This window comes from Takifugu rubripes, chromosome 1 (assembly GCF_901000725.2).
Source record: "Takifugu rubripes chromosome 1, fTakRub1.2, whole genome shotgun sequence".
NCBI lineage: Eukaryota > Metazoa > Chordata > Actinopteri > Tetraodontiformes > Tetraodontidae > Takifugu > Takifugu rubripes.
In genome coordinates, this window is record NC_042285.1 from 17525319 (window position 1) to 17542978 (window position 17660).

At 42.7% G+C, this 17660-nt stretch overlaps 1 protein-coding gene across 2 annotated transcripts in view; it reads left to right on the forward strand.

Moving 5' to 3' along the window:
• Positions 1 to 998: 998 nt before the first annotated feature.
• The window catches only part of nalf1b (NALCN channel auxiliary factor 1b), a 53731-nt gene continuing 37069 nt past the window's right edge, over positions 999 to 17660 (forward strand). For both annotated transcript variants that reach the window (XR_003891154.1, XM_003961765.2), the window contains exon 1: positions 999 to 2325. Coding sequence is in view for 1 of the 2 variants with exons in the window: in XM_003961765.2 (XP_003961814.1) it covers positions 1600 to 2325 (726 nt within the window). In the remaining variant the exon portion in view is untranslated. The remainder of the gene's footprint in view (positions 2326 to 17660) is intronic.

Consider the following 17660-nt stretch of genomic DNA (forward strand, 5'->3'; position numbering starts at 1 on the left):
CCAGATCAGAATGTCGTAAAATTAAGAGAACGGAATCTTCCTCCATCTCACAGAGACATACTTGATCTTTCTTACCCTCTCACTACCCCCAACACACACACACACACACACACACCCAAGACAAGTCAATGTGTTGTAATCCAAGTCAATTGGATTTCATTCTTAAAAATGTAATACTGCAGGTTATGCAGGCGATGCTTATCCTAAATCTAAATTGAGTGAGGTACAGAAATGTAAGACTATGTTCAGTAAAGTTCCTATTCCTACACTGTTACCATTCTTTTGAACTTTATTGTCAGATGAACACTGGTTGCTAATTTGATTGGAGTTAGACCTTTACCCACTTGAAAACAAATTGCAGAATGATCTGCCTTAAGCATGTGTTAATCAGGCAACCATCTCGTGCCTTATCCCCAGTGCAGCCCATAAACATTGAACACTGTCCCTGACACCACTTGAAGCCATGTGCAAGAACAATGATTAGTTGCTTTCAGGTCTCCCTGAGCAGGTCTCTCTCTGGTTAAAAGGCCCGGGCACATACAGCCCAGGCAGGACCTACAGAGTGATGTTATCATGTTTGTTATGTATGCACTGACTAAACAAGGTAGATAAGACCCATTTACAAAGAACAGCGAAACCGTATTCTCAGCTCTATTTAAGCTTGTGCTTGTTCAGCTGCTTTCCACGTGCATGGAGGTTCCGGTTGGCCTTGTTTTCATGAACGTTGTTAAATGTTTCACTTGGAATATTTTTTACCCCCCTCAGTTCTGAGAATATTCTGAAGGCTGAGGGTTAATGACCAACGGTGTTTGCATGAAATCAGGCTGGAAAGTTGACATCTCAACTGTTTTTCCTCCACCAAAAGCAAGATGTCATAAGGGGTTTTGACGTTTATTCCCCATAAAGATCAGATTATTCTCCATATATAAGCATTAATGTGTGTACGTGCTCCTCCTCTCTCCTCCTGTGTGCATCTGTGTGTATGCGTGCGGACGTGCGCGCACAAGCAATAAGCCTCTCCGCCACTGCGCAACGATGGAGATGACGCAAAAGGACCCAGCTCTCCGAAAAAGTGTTTCAAGACGAACATGGCGGCAACTTAATCGCGGCACAAGATGACAATAGCCAAGTGGAGAAGAGATTGCAGGATTTCCACCGAGGTACGTGACGGAGAGAAGGCATGAGTGCATCCGAGAGCTCGTATCCGTCCTTTCATTGAATCTGCAGAGCGAACTGTGGCAGACGCGCAGCATTACGGAGAGGCTCGCAACAGCTGGTCTCCCTGGAGAAGCCCAGAGAATAAACGCGGAGTGGGACGGTAGGCTGAGGAGGCATGCGGTCAAAGAGGACGCTGTTTATCCACGGCGAGTCATGGAGAACCGGAATGCGACAGCGCGAACCTTAACTTGTGCGGGCGCGCTAACTGGATCAGAACAGCACCAATTGTTGCGGGCGCAATAGAATAGCGCCCTGGTCCGGCAAAGGCACGGCACCTTACAGAGGAAAACCAACCGGAGTACATCTCCCCCCCAAGTCAATGAATATTGTGGCAGAGCAGCCCCCGCGGTGGAGTCGGCCAGGGCAGCACTTTCCTAAAATATGACCAGGGGTGCATGGATGCGTCGGCAGCACGATGAAGGCTTAAAATTCTGGTTTGCACCCCGAGAGAACGAGAAGCCATTTACAGAACCGGAGCGGGCCCAGAGATGGAGACTGTCGCTGGCCTCTCTTCTGTTCATCACCGTCCTGCTCTCTGATCACTTGTGGTTTTGTACCGAGGCGAAACTGACGCGGACCAGGGACAAGCGGTCGGACGAGGGGCTTGCAATAACGGATATGGGCGAATACACCAACTCCCTCACCTTGCACCAGACTCCGGCATCACCCGACCCTTACAGCCTCATCAAAGAGAAAGATGTTATTTTTATAGGGAATTCTACTCTGTGGCGGATGGACAGCTGTCTCCCTGACAGCTTGTCCAAAGACTGCTTTACTTTCGCGGACGCTGACGCGGTGTGCCTGGGCCTCTCCGCTGGAGGGGAGAAGGGAACGCAGCCGGCGCACGTCAACCTGAGTGATTTATACCTTTCTTTTTGTAATTCTTACTCACTTTTGGATTTGTTTTACGGGTTTACGAGTGTGGGCAATTTGAATTGCACCCTGGATGTGGCGATACAGGAGGATGAGGGAGGATGTAGAAAGTGCGTCCGTGCTTATCAGTCTCTGGACCAGCGGGCGCAGGAGAACTACCGGGAGTTTGAACTGTTGGTTCAGAAATACGAGACGGATGTGTACTCGGTCAGGACGTGCATGGAGGAATGCAAGGTAGGACCAACGAGACTAGGTCACGCACACACAAACGCATCCACGCACACACAAGCTCAAGGAAATGGGTGGGTACGCTGTTGTCATGGTAACCGTTGGGCATTTCTTCCAGAATCTTTGAGTCAATGCCACAAGTGCTTTAAGTGCAATTTTGTCCGTCAGCTGTCACAGGAAAATGCAACCGTCATATTTTCACAATACATAGAAACAACCTGCAAATGTTCTAAAATTATTGACGTGATTCATTTTGCCCAGCTCTTTCAGCTCAACCTTTCATTTGGTCGGTTGCCTGTGGAAGCGATGCTTGACATTTGGAATTCAAGCCACAGCTCCCCTGTGTCAGTAGTGCTGCTTTAAATATTGTTAACAGCACCGGTGATTTATGCACCTAATCCAGGCTTTGTCGTGTCCCCCACTTTGCTTGCCGTTGCAGTACCATGTCATTCATGCTTAGAGCACACACCTGAGGCCGGGGAGCACATGCTATGCATATCAACAGCATTGCATCATTCCTACTTGCAGATCAAGATACTGTTGGCGTTGCGTGGCTGTCATCATCGTGGCCCACTCAGCCATTGCAGAACAATGAAAACTTTGAATAGCACCATAGCGTGGGGATGTATTGGTGAAACACAGCAGTTTCGTGCATTTCATTTGTTGTTCAGGGAACTGTTGCAGGGGCTGCAGCTTTCTCGCTGCCCACGGTGCTGAAAGAAATCCCTGCATGCAGACTTTAATGAAAATCTGCACATTGCTCTGGCTCTGTGAAGTTTTATCTTGTTTAGAGAATGATACAAGATCCTTCTTTCAAACGCTTACGATCAGAACAAGCGATAATGCATGTTCATTAGCATGGACTGCATGGATGCTCTATCAATGATGTAGCTTTATTTTTTCCAGCTGATGAAAATTCAAGCGTCTGATTGATATCAGCCTGACCAATTTCCTTGTTCCGCGCATTAAGACTCTGTGGAATTGTGCTGACAGTTGCTGTCACATGACTCAAGCTGGGAGATTTACATCACCACCATGATAGCCCTGTAAGAAGGTCAGGGAATGAACCATCAAAAGCAGGAAGTCTCCTCTCAGAACTGCTCTCCTAATGATTCTGTAGCACACAACTCATTTTAAACAAGATGGATGTGGTACAGGGACAGATGGTCCGAGTGTGTATTCTGATAATCCATGTGTGTAATAGGAAGAATCATTAGTGGGAAGATATACAGAGAAGGGGCCCTCACAATGGAGTCAACTGCACGTTTATGTTGCTGTATTGTGACTCACATCTTATTGTTGTGCCTAAGTGAGAGACATGGAGCATACATCATTATGTGCAGCATTTTAGCTGCTTCCTTCTTCCCCATTTGGGTCTTTTTCCACCTGCTCTGTGCTAATCAAATCAGACTCAGGCAGGTCTACAACAACCTATTAGCCCCTTTAGTCCAATCTGAATTGCTAATCCTCATCAGTGTTCATCTGACCTTTCTTAAAGCCCATCAGCCCACACCTGTCTTCCCCAAGCGTGACCATGATTGACTGTAGAAATGCATCAAACAGCTTAAAACTGAGTTTGTCATATCAGAATCTTCACCTTTCAAGCACCCTTTATCCAGTTCCTCCTCCATGGTGGTTGTACATGTGTTTTCACTCTTTTTAAGTATCAGGAGGCAACATAAACTGCAAATAAGACAGAGTAGTTGCAAGGGAAACAAAGATTTAATTTTGTGGTTGTTATTGCCAAAAAAACATGTAATGAGTGCACAAACAATCTGCACACACTGAATAACATGGACAGTTTGGAAGTGAGCTTTTTGGTCATCATTCAATCCAACCATAGATGATGTGGGGGGTCCCTGCACAGTTTTACATCTAACAGTGTTTTCAGCATTTTTTTAAAAAAACAATCTCCGTCAGAACCAAGACGAGCTTTTCTCCTGATATGCAGATTTACTGTTCTGCATAGTGATACTGTACCACCGACTCCAGAAGCGAGACTTAAGCAAGAAATCATTGAATAAGAAGTTACATTCTTTCTCTTATTATATATTTTGGGAATTGATACAAATCAGCAAAACTAATCCTAGAACATATCACGTTCTTATATGTGGAACTGAAGTTGCGGAACTCTGCTCCTGTTTCCTCCAAACCAATACATCCACATCAACTTGATTGGAGACTCTAAATCATCCCTCGGTGTGAGTGTGTGATTAAATGATTCGTGCGTGTGTGTGTGTGTGTGTGTGTGTTTGTATCCTGTGATAGACTGTCCAGGGTGTATAGCCCTCCAGCACCCTCAGAGACCCTGATTGGGAATAAACTGTCCATCCGTCAAAACATCTGTGTCCAGCTGTGTTTTAGGCTTGGGGAATGTTTGTTATATTGCAGGAAACATATCATGGGAGTAACAAGTGTGAACGATTTGGCAGAACTGATCAACTGTCCTGATGTTATATTTGATTTCAGACAAAAGGTTGCAGAAATAGTCCGACTGAAGCACCAGGATGTCTCATTAAGCTGATGATTCCTGGCAGGTGGAAGCACCTGTGTGAGGGTTTGTGTGGCCTCCTCAGCCCAATCCTGTCCTCACTACCATGATGAACAAATCATTGTGTCAAGCACTATGGCTGCCTTTGTTGCACAGAACATGCAACATAGTCGAGCCCTCATCAACAGGATTAACATGGAGCAGAAACATGACTATATGCCTCCACTCGTTCAGCTACTGCTCAATTTTACTACCTTCCATTGCTGACTCCTCACAAGGAAAAGGAGTGAGCAACAAAGCTCCACGAAGTGACGTCAGTATGTCCAAATTGGTCATTACTTAGCCACAATGAATACTCCATTCAGCTTCCCCAAAACCCATGTGTGCTTCCACTGTGCGTTAGAATCCAGCTGATGCATTCAAATGCTGCATCTTTTCACTTTTACCTGCTCATGCTGTGGTTCTGTTGATCTCAGTGTGCAACTGTTTACCCCTCTCTCTCTCTCTCTCTCTCTCTTTCTCACACACACACGCACACACACAGAGCCCCATGTGCAGTGTTTTCCTGCAGGTCCAGACCTGACTGTCCCTTCCGGTGTAATTTAATTTGCACTCCTATAATTCTCTTCTTCTCTGGTGGCTGCTGTGTCTCCAGGGTTATATCTCAACATGTTCATCTCCTCTCTCCCTCAAACTGTCATGTCTTACTTGCACATGCATCCCATGTGTCCATGTCCAGCTTTTTCACCCCACCCCCCTGCTTCCAATCGGGGACTTTAATTTGTCTCTGCCTCTTACTCTCTGGAAAGACTGGATGTGGGTGGTGATCCTTCTTTTTTCCCTCTCTGCTGGAGTGATAGCCACTGATCTCAGGTTAAGGTGTTTTCCTTCCCTTCAATCACAGGTCTGTCCACACAGATCCGTCCATATCCTCCTTCTGGCTTCTCTGCTTATTCAGTCATTCTTCTCCTCACTGTCAATTTCTGCAAGACTATTTAATTTAGCTGTTTAGTTCAAAGTTGGAGCTCTGCAGTGATTGAATGCCAATTGTTTTCCACTTAACAAAGTGTCCCTGTTTAATGTCAACAGGAAGCAGAGGAAAGGAAAGATTTCACCCTTTCATTAAGCCAGTGTGGCAGGGCACTGCCACACTGGCAGGGCAAACACAAGTTAAGATAAGACTACTGCTAACATAAAGGTCATTAACAGTAGAAAAAAGAAAGAATCGACAAGTGACGAGCCTCACCTTTTCTAATCATCATAAAATTGGACAGGTGTGTTAATAAACTTGTTAAATCAAAGATTGCTGCTCCTTGGACATGTTTTATACATCCTGAGTGACCTTCAGAATGTTTGTAGACAAGTTATGATGTTAGCAATGTATTTGAACTGTTAAAGATAAGCTTACACCTTACCTGTTAAGTTGATAATGGGTCTTTAGATAATGATGAGAGAACTTTCACCTTTAAGTAAGTAGCGTGCTTTTCAAGGAGTTGTGCGTGTGGATAGAGAGGTTAAATATAGATCACCCAGGGAATATGCAAGGACAGGAGAGGCAAATCTAATGAACCTGATCTCAAAACATCGCACCGGGCACTATTGATGTTTAACTGATAACTAACCTACTGAACGTTGGCCTACTGAAAGTAGCCCTGTATTAGTCCAACAGACTAAGGCAGAGAGGGTGTAACAAAATAGCAATATATATATATATATAAACATAAAGAAAAAAATATGTTCAAAGGAGTAGGAGCTATCTGACTTGGGGTTAGTTAGTAAGACTTTTTTCAGTAACATCTTCCAGCTGCCAATGTTACAAATATTTGCTTTCGTTAAATTATATGTATTAATTTAAATTATTCCTTCTCGCATGCATTAAACAATCATTAGAATTGACTTCTTTTATGTTAAGGCTTTGAGCCTGTCTCTATTGTGAAGATTGATCTGCTTTTAGCTGCTCCAGCTTTCAATCCCACACTTTCTCCCTCTTTCAAATTCAATTATTGCTCTGTTTCTTCTCCATGCAGCAGGGAAACTCCCCTTCATATAAGCTGCCAGTGTTTGTTTCTCCCCAGGCAGGAGATAAGGGAATGCGTCTGTTCCAGAAGAACACAGCAGCACTCCCATGGAAACGCCTCCTTCTCATCCTCTATTCCCCATCTGTGCAGCAGCCTGAGTTTTCTGTGGCGTCCTCATATGCTGTCATGGACCTAAACTTAGGCTGTGCACATCCATCCAGAATTCTGTTGCTCTTTCCTCATACTGTTTTTAGCTCTATTAGGTAATACTGAAAATATACTGGCCTCATTCAGTTAATAAAGAAAGGAATCCCTGTTCTTTTATCCTGAGAGCATTCCTAAATGAACAGGACGGTCATGGATGACCCAGAATGCGATGATGTCACACCAGTTACATCAACGCCACCGCTCAGCCTGAACATCTCAGGGTGGCAGTGCAAGCCAGATTGTAGCTTACCATTGTATTTTGAAGTTGAACTGTCGGAAATATGGCCTGTTTCCCATGATAAATGTGTGATTATCTGCACAAACAAACAAGGCTGGATTTGCATCAGATTGATTTGTGAACTCACCCAATTACTGTGATTATTTTAGCAGGTCAGAACTTAAAATGATGCCAGCCCCTCTCTCAGTAACATTTTAATAATAAATACTACAAGGCCACTAAAATATTTTTTATCAAATCCTTCAGGATTATGGCATAAGTAGGTTTTAACTGTTGTAAATCTGCACATGCTTTTGGTCAAAACTCTCCTTCGTCCGACCAGGACTGGTGAGTTGAATAATTTGATGAGTGGGTGATGTGTTAAGTTTGATTTTTCTGTGACAAACTGATGAGGGAAGAAGAGCAAAAATGCTCTCACTATTGATAAGTGATTAATGAGATAAAGAGAAAACAATGAACAAAAATTGCACTTTTACTTGTTTTAGTTCAACAGTTCCAGTTGTTAATAAGAACGGAGTCTGGTTTACTTTAGCACATTAGTTTTCACACATTTCTCAAGATTTTGGCTGATTTCTGACACTCTACTTCAGTCTCATGCGGTGCTACTTAGTGGCACAGTGTGCAAGATGACAGCTGGATGAGCCAAAAAACAAGGAGAGAAATCTAAATTTAAAAAGACGATCATTTCAGTCACGACAGCCCACGATTGTTTCAAGTTTTTGCTTTGTTTTCAGATCTGAATGTTAATTCAGTTTTTGAGCCGAAGCATGACATTCATGTACTTAATGGTTCATATGAAGGCAATAGAAAAATGCTTGTCAGTGCAATGAATCATTTATAAAAATGGAATCCAGTTAATCAGAAGTTAATTGACGCAGCTCTTAGGAAGTCATTTATAAAGCAGAGTTATAGAAATTATGTGCTCTAAAGACACTATTTTTAGAGTCCTGTCTGCAAGCTGTTAAATACTTTCAATACTGGACGAGAAATGGAATGGAACATGACATTTCATTTAATTTACAGTCTGTGGAACACTCTCTCAATTATGAAGCTGACACGAATGGGCCTGTTACATTGAATTGATCCCTAAACATTTCAGTGCATGTGGTTTAAATAACACAAGGTATCACAGAAACATGGAAAACTGGAATTAAAATGTTTACCTGTAGTGTTGGGCCGTCAATCTCAACTATTACCTCTTTACAAAGGTACTTACAGGTTTGGGTGATGAGAGGAGGAATTTCTTTTATGTTTGTCTTTAGGTTGATTGGTTGTAGAAATACCCAACCTGAGCTGGATTTCAGTAAATTAAATGCTGATTTAAACTCTTTGAATATTAAGTCTTTCGTGCAGGTATCAGAATGCCCACCATCTTTTGTGACTGAGCCTTTATTATATGGTAATTAAGCCATTATAGACAATTTAGTGCAAATGTGATAATTTGTCATACAGAGTTAAGGTTCTATTAAAGTAGTTTTTTCAATGTGCTATCATCTGTGCTCAGGACTGGCTTTTAAAGTTAGACCTCCTTTGTTCATGTCACATCAAAACACACCAGGATGAGAATCGACAGTGATTACTGAAGAACAGAGGTGCAGTTGTGGCATTTGACAGATCCTCGATCAATAGGTTCATGAGTAATTTGCCATGGTTAGAGAACACTGACCTGTTATTCATGAGGAAATGGCATGACTCAAAGCATACAATGACGCTAGTCTGGAGGGACCGTTTGTTTGTCTTAGTGCATATGTGAATCTATCAAGGTAAATGATAAAGGATGCTTTGTATACACACAAATTTGCAAATGAAAAAGTAGCTTTAAATGCAAAAGAAATTGTGGCATATATGGTAAAGAATTCCCTCAGCATACCCACAGTTTGTGTTTGTGACTTAGATTTAAAAAACAACAACAACAACACACACAATCAAATTACCAAGTCACTATAATGGAGTGTCCAAAGACCAAAACCATGTCGAGGTCCCCGAGGAGCAGGGAATCATAAATGTTCTGGATGATAAAAGCAAGCGTGAAGCTTACCTTATACAGTAACCTTGATCTGTTGATCTGTATGTGATCCTCCGTGTATTCTCTTTCAAACCTGCCTGAAGCTCTCAGACCTATTTTAAAGCTGAAATTAAATCCTGAGACAGGAGGTAAGTTCCAGCTGCACGTTGCAGGCAGAGCAAGGAGCAAAGCTGAAACTAAATTAAAAAAAATATCCCCTCTTATGGTGAAAAGAGAGGACAAAGCCAGAATGTTCTCTCTAAATAAATGTAACAAGCTACTTTCTAAACACCATAAATCAGTCAGCTGACATTTGGAATGCAAAAGAAGAGCATAATGGGTTTTTTCTACCCCCCCCCCCAACACAGGGACATCTCCCAGACACATTACTGACTCATTATCATTACCATCAGCAGCTCACAGCATGTCCTGATTCTGACAGAACTGAGGAGATGAACAAAAGAAGACAGACATGTTCCTGCCGCCTGTGAACTCTCGTCCAAGAAACACTGGAGTACAGGGCCTCAGCAAAAGAGAAACAGAAAGAGAACGGTCAGATTGAAGGGACTCCCTGCTGCTTTGCAGCCGATGAACACTTTTCCTCCCGATGTTCTCTGTTTGTTCTGGGATTTGTACAAACAATTCACCGGAGCTCCTGGTCCTAATCCTTTCCATTTTAATCAGCTGTTGTTGGATGAGTAATTGTTGAACGAGGGCACTTGTTTACAATGGTATTGCATGGACCAGAACCAGGCTGGAGTTACTTCCCCTGGATTTTGTCATGAGAAATAAGCAAAAAGTGGAAAACCTGTTTTATACTTTCACGCAAAGAGTATCTCATTTTATAAAGCTATGATATATGTTACATACATTTAAGCTCATACAGAGGAGAGAGCAAGTGAACTGAACTCAAATCTAGTTTTTATCCATCAAATTTTACATTTCCCCCAAGCTGAGCTAAATAAGACCTGAAACATTTTTAATTTCATATGCTGCATTTTTTCCCTCCCATAAATGAACAGACTATAATCTAAATGTTCATTATAGGTACAACCCAGGGTGAAATATGATGTACTTAATTATTTTGCACTCAAAGGTAAATTCAAGAAGAAAGATATTCAATTTCACCCCATATGTAAAGAAAAAGACATGGAAGATTTTCCAGGAATGAGGTGTTTTATCAGCATCTGAAGACTTAATTAATCAGCTTAAAAAATGTTGGAGGGACATTAGTTCTTGCTTTGTCAGTCAGCTGTTGTTATGATTAAAGCATTTTGTGGCAGCTTTTCGGAATAATGTGACAGACATTTTGTTATAATAAAACTGAGGGACAAAGGTAAAGATGTGTATAGTACTTTTTCATCTTTTTTTAAAATGATCACTTCATTGTGAAAACCACCAGCCACTTTTCCGCATTTCACAATCCTTCATTCGGCACTTTAACAGCTTCTGGATCCAATTGGAACGTTAACGATCCCTCCCAGTTTTCATGGACTACCGTTTATTGCATGAGCAAGTCAGCAAATTCACAAGAAAACATTGGTCCTACTCTTCAGATTTACCATCACTGACATGATGGAGCGACGCAACGACTCTAACTGTGCTGTTGCTAAGCTGTATCTGCAGGACATTTGTGGTTAGAGTCTAAAATAAAACCTTGAGTAGAGTCTTTAAAGCTTTAAACAGCCCCTGCGTATGCAGCAATGTTGGCCAATTTGTTGCATCTGTTGTGGTGGAACAGCATTTGCTCTATTTTGCTTTGGTGTTTCTCCTCACGGATCCAGATTAAGAGATGAAATCTGCTATAGAGCACTGCCGAGGTACCCTTGAGCAAGGTCCTGAACCTTTAAGCATTTAGCATGCCTATCTGGGGCAGCCTACTCCCTCTCTGTCACCTCTCCCTCAATGTATGTGCATGTGAGCTCATCTGTGTTTCTGTGTTTGTAATTTAAAAACAAAAAAAACATTTTTTTTCCTTCTTCTTGTAATCTTCTGAAGTCAAACTGATGTCTCTGGATTTGTGCCACCCTCTTGACCAACATTATTTCCCACATCGTTACATTTAGTAGCACCTAGCAACTTTCTCATTCACTAGGAGCCTTTTTAAATTGTGTGTGTGAATCTGCACATTCATACACAGGTATGGCTTCCCGTCCCAACACCTCCAGCTGGACGCAGTAATTTGACAGTGGACACAGCAGGAAAAGAGTTTATGGGTGGGTGCGATAGGACATGGCAAAGAAACAGAATCCAGCAGAAGAGGAATGAGGGGCATTTGACCTCACAATGATGGTCTTGTCTGCTTCCTTCTGGTTCCTTCTGTGGCTAAAATCCATTTATTTTATTTATTATTGTCTATTATTTCTTCAGCCCCGTCCTCCATTCATCATCAGCAGATGTTTCCCTTTTCAGTACCCCGACTGTTACCTCACCCTGTTTTCTCCAGCAGGTTTCTCACTCAACCCTTTTCACACATGCACTTTAACATATGGTTAATGGTTCTTGGTTGGCTTGTAGACACAGATGAAGCCTCCTGGCTTGACAGCTATGTCTTATAAAGCTGGACACCCTCTGTCCAGATTCTCTATGAGGCTTACCTGCAGTTGACCTATAGAGTTTATAAAATGATGCGGATGAGGACAAATGTGTTCACCAAAATACCCCTTGCAGGAGCAAATCCCTGTAAGTGATGACACTGTTTCTATATTTGTATGTCTTGTGCCCTGGTGACGTAATTGAGGATTGAAACTGTCCACAACTGACTCCCATGCTCTCTTCTGCATTCCACTTTTATTGCTCCTTCCATTTTAACCAAGGTTGTCACTCGATCCCTACGTTGTCACATCCTCCCACTTCAGTCTGTCTCGCTCCCTGTGACCTTAATCCTCCCGTGGAGGCTCTTAGCTGGATAAAGCTGCCTTCTAATTTCTCCTTGGGACTTATAGCCATAGCCTTTTCATATCCCTCTCGGCACTCTCATGGTGCTTTTTCTGTGCTACGGGGCCATGCTTTTTGGAAAGCATTGTGTTCCTGAAGTCCCTGGAGATCACAGCAACAGCAATAAATAAATAAACAAAGGAAATTGTCAATAACTTCACTTTCTACACAATCGTGTACTGCTTCATGGTATTGTGTCTCCGATTCCCACAGTGTTGCCATCAGTGCTCAGATTTTCAAAGATGTAAGAACTAATTCACACATTTTGGTGTGTCTGTTAAATCAAAACCACACAGTGGACGCAGTGCGTCAGAATAAAGCTCTGCATACAGTCATCTGCTGTTATTTATTAGGCCTGTCCGGTGCCAGTCCATCAATGAGCAGGTCCCACTACTTGTTCTGTTCACACAGCCACTTGCTTGAGGTTTCAGTGGTCTTCACTCCTGGCTGGCAAGGAGAGGCTTCTCATTTCTCTCTGGGGTCCTCTTGTCCTTGATGTCAGTTAACGGACATTTATACTACCACACCTGGAATGCACTCATTCCCAGTACAGTACAGTACAGTACAGTACAGTACAGTACAGTACAGTACAGTGTGTGTGTGTGTGTGTGTGTGAGAGAGAGAGAGAGAGAGAGAGAGAGAGAGATAGAAAAAGCAAGAGGGAGAGAGATGTTACTCCCTCATTGCAGTGCAGGTTAGGATGAAAATAAGATGTTCTGCCTATCATGCACTCTGCCTTTATTGATCCGCTTTGGTGTTGGCAGTGATGTTGTTGGGACAACAAATAGAGGACATGTTAATTTCACTGTCTACATGTGAGGGAGGCCAAAAGAGAAGTGAGAGATTGAAAATGGCTCTTCACAAATGGACTTATTGATTTCCCATCTGAAGGCTTGGGTGAGTTTTTGGATGACAAAAGCAAAGACAAAAAGGGAGGGAGGGGTGCCGCTAATATAGTATCATGTCAGACTAGGGCTCTTCATCAAGTCACAGGTGCTGGTGGCACAACTGTGACATGGAGAATGATGACTGATGGAGGTGAGAGATGATGAGAGCCATGCCCTGTATGGAGAGCTTTCCTTTTATCTTCTCTTCTGTCTTCATCAGTCCCTCATTCAATCCCCCCCCCCCCCCCCACCCCCCCAGCCTATCAACAGCAAGCGCTCTGCCTTCCTGCATCAGCGTCAGTCTTTCTCCAGTGATTTTCCTAAACAACACAACCCTTAATCCTTTTCTTACGTACCAAATGTATCCCAGTCTGGTACTGGAACAACTCTGTCGCCGACCGGAAGGCATTGAAGAAGGTGGTGAAGAAGGTGGTGAAGAAGGTGGTGAAAACTGCCCATCACATTGTTGGAGCATTTGCTCCTTCTGCTGGAGATCTCAACAGGGCGTGCTGTCCAGCTGAAGAGCTATGTCCATTCTTAAAGGCTCTCACCATCATGCACACAGTCTGTTTGCCCTCCTGCCCTCAGGAAGGCACTACAAGAGCCTCAGCTCTCTCCCTGCTGAACTCTGCCCTCCAACACCCCACCCCACATTACACATTCATATACGCACGCTGAGTCTCTAACCCTCATCCTCCACCCCTTCATACACACACATTCACTAATGCCCCCTGGACTGGTTTGCTTCAATCCTTTCGATGCACCTTCAGTCATTAGTGCACTAATGTACATTTTCTATTTATTTTTACTTCAGCATTATTTATATAATATCTATAATATGACATCAATACTGATTGAGCACTTCTGATTGCATTCAAACTGCATTGCACTGCCTGTACTTGTATGTGGAATGACAATAAATATGAATCAACCAATCATTCACTCTTCTATAGTGCACCGATCAGCCGAGACGACCTATACGTCCTGCTTTCTCCTGCTTTCTCCTGCTTCTTTCTGTGAGTGTGCTGGTTATATGATTTCAATGGTGGAGCCATCGGTCTATCCCTCTGTAATGAAACCGTTATTTTTCACTTCACTTCAGTGGCTTTAATGTTGTGGTTGATCAGTGTAGAGGATGAGATCATTTTCCACATGACATGGGTTGATTAATCAACTTTATTGCCATGTTTCCATTCTGGTTTCATCAGATGCAGACACTGAGTTGATGCTTGGTTTACCGATTCTGCTTCATTGGTAAAACCTCTTTTAGCTCAGGAATCCCACTCATTACCCTTTAGTCAACCTTCAAGTCCTTCTGACTCGTCACACCTCTGAAGAAACATCTAGTCGCACATGCACTCGCCAAGAACAGTGAAAAGCTAAACCAGTGAAGATAGCCAACAAATTAGAAATTACACATATGTACAAATGAGAAATTGCCCGTAATTTAGTGTGTGGCAGCATGACGGTGGGAGTGGGGGGGGGGGGATAATCACAGCTGCTCTGCTCCGGTGCCATCGCCAACTGTTTGTGTCCATGTTAGAACCTGATCAGGAAAGAAAATGGCAAGTTCAGGATTTGCTTATGAAACCTTAACCTTCGTTGTACTTGTTTGCAGCAACGTGTGTGATCCTTGCATGTGTGTGTGGTGTTTAACGTTTGTGTCAGAGTGTGTCAGTGTAATCGCAGCTCTTGACTGTGTGTCCCTGTGCCTGTGTGTGGGTGATATTAAAGTTCTCATTAGCGCTGCAACTCAGCACCAGTGTCACTGCGAAGGCACCAAACAACACAGGCCACAGCAGAATCTGCCCACTAAGACAGTCAGAGAAGTCTTGGAAAAATGTTTTCTCTTTTTTCCATTTGGCTTTCGTTTTGCTGTGGATTTAATCACTCATTTATGTCAAATTACACAACAATATATGGACACTGGCATGGGATTAAAATTCTGAATAACAATAAAATAATAAGCTGCGTTTTACTGAAAGACGCAAATCTTCTCTTGCTGTCCGTGGAATAACTTCCCAGCGTGATGTATGAGGTTCCTCATGCTGAAGCAAGAATTGCTAAATGAAAGGTGGAGGAAGGAAAGTTGGGAAAAAAAGAAGAGCCAGGTTGCCATGGTAATAGGAACAAGGCTAGATTTGAATGAAAGTAGTGCTGTAGACTGTTTCACCGGGTTAAAACAACAGCAACACAGGGCCTAACGTTGCTGAACCCCGGGTGCTCCCTGCACACTATATATTTTATTTTGGCGGCCTATTATTTCTGTCTGTTGCTCTTAAGCCCTTTCTGGATGTTGTTTGAAGAAGCACAGCATTGTACCAAGTTCAGCTGAGTTGGTTGCAGCATGAATATTAAGTATAAGGAGCGGGGTGAGTGAGAGAAGTGGGTCAGAGGAGGATCTGGGTGTCTGCCGTCATGCTGGTTCTGTCTGATTTCACACATACCAGCCCATGGCACTCACACACCAGCCAGCCGACCGTACCACTTGTCACTGGGAAAGTGGTAACATTAACATGCTCATCTTACTGAAAATGCAAACACAAAGCTAATCATCTCTATTATGCAAAAAAATAAAAAAATTGAATACTCTGGAGACAACCGTGGCGTTTTAAGAAAACCCAGCATGAAATTGCAGCTGCATATGAGCCAGATGAGAGCTGCAGACCTGATAATAAATAACACATCACATCAAATTGTGGGTTTTTTGGGAAGAGGTCAGCAAATACTAATGAAAGGCTTGATTGTGATGGCAGATCTAGCAGGCTTTTCTCTGACTGTCCGTGGTAATGCCGGTGTGCAGATGTGTTTCTGCTGAAGGAACAATAAGCAGGCAGAGGGAAGGTGAGGACATGAGGGTCAGCGGATGTGACAGACACCGAAGCTCCGGGTGCAAACATCTGCCACCTGCAGCTGGGCATGGCTGTAACATTAGTTCTAATCAACCATGGAGAAAATGCCTCTCTACCATCATTTTGCAGTGGTGGATCTGCACAGGGCACTGCTGCAAAATCAGGAGCTGTGAGCAACCGATTGGCTGGAAAACAGCCACATTTCTGTTTGCATTCTGTGCAAAAACAATAGTGTCAAACTAGGAGGATGCATGTATGTATGTGTGTCAGAGATGGGGGAGGGGATCAGTGAATGAAGGAAGGAAGAAACGCTTGGTGCCAGATAAATTCAGAGAGAGGGTTGTAACTTGTGTTGGTGTGTTGTGATATTTTTAGCTCAATACTCCCTTAATGATATACACTCACTGAAACTGTTTTCAGGAATGATCACATTCTGCTCTCTGTAGAGGTAAACCAATGAGCAGGGTTCACTTAATCATGCAGCAGCGTGATGATGTGCTATTTATTTATTTGTTTGATTGTTTGTTGCCTCAGTGATGTGTGCAGCTTTGAGTGTGGAAATACACCTCCTTCAATGGCTTCCCCGGTCTTTACTGGCCTGACCTTGTGTTTTGAAGTCTTTGTGCTTTCTTCCTGCTTGTAGCTCGCTGTGTTCCTCCTTTCATTATAAATTCTTAGACTGTTTGAACTCTGGATGGATTCCTCATTATGCTAATTGCTTTAGCATCATTGGATTTGTTTGTATGGATTGGTCTGACTTTCTGGTTAGAAGCTGAACCTCTTCCTCTACAAAACATTGCTTTCCAACACATTTTGGCCTGAAATCAATTAGAATTATTATCCAGAAACGTTAGAGGTAAGGCATAAGGCCATGATATTTAGGTTTAATCAACAGTAAATGTAATGAATAATGTGGAGAAATCAGCTTCTGTGTTAATCCCTGCCTTTACTGGCTAAATTCTTCCTATTTCTTCTCTGATTTTCCTGTAATTGATGGGATATGATTCGTGCCAGACTTGAAATGTAGCTGGAATTTGTTTCTAGAAGTAGATTGATGCGTTTTCTCGAGATATATATACTTTATAATTGAAATTATATTTGTAAAAAGATAAAAATATTAGAAAATATAGAGAGAGTGCAGCCAACAATAACATTAAAACAATGCCTGTTTAAAACAAGCTTGTTTCATCCTATTTTATTGCCAACTGATATGAGCTATGAGACAAAGGGTATTCCACAGTTGGCATGGTGACGATGAGGAGTCCTGCTGAGTGCAGAAGATCGCAAATATAAGCTGCTGTCTGACAGCGGAGACACTCTGGGCACGATGACCAGAATCTTGATCTGGTTGCTGTGGTTAACAGGAAGCCGGTGCAATGAGACCAGAGGAGGGGGTAATATGACACGACCCACTGCATTTATTCAGCTGCCTTTCTGCAGCATTCAGAAACAGGTTCTGTCAGCCTGTCTTGTAGTTGTAGTTCTTTGACATCTGTTTGACTCCCTGTTGCAGGGTTGACAGTGAAATGGCTTTTAAAAGTCCAACATGACCAGGCCTCAGGAATAAAGAGATTTATTTTAAACAATGCCAAGGAATTTTTCTTTTACTGTATTTTGTTCCTTTTTTAAAAGATATAGCAGTAGAACATTTTGTGTGGTATTAAACAGGACATTAAAATCAACCCACTCTTTTCAGGCTTCCTGAC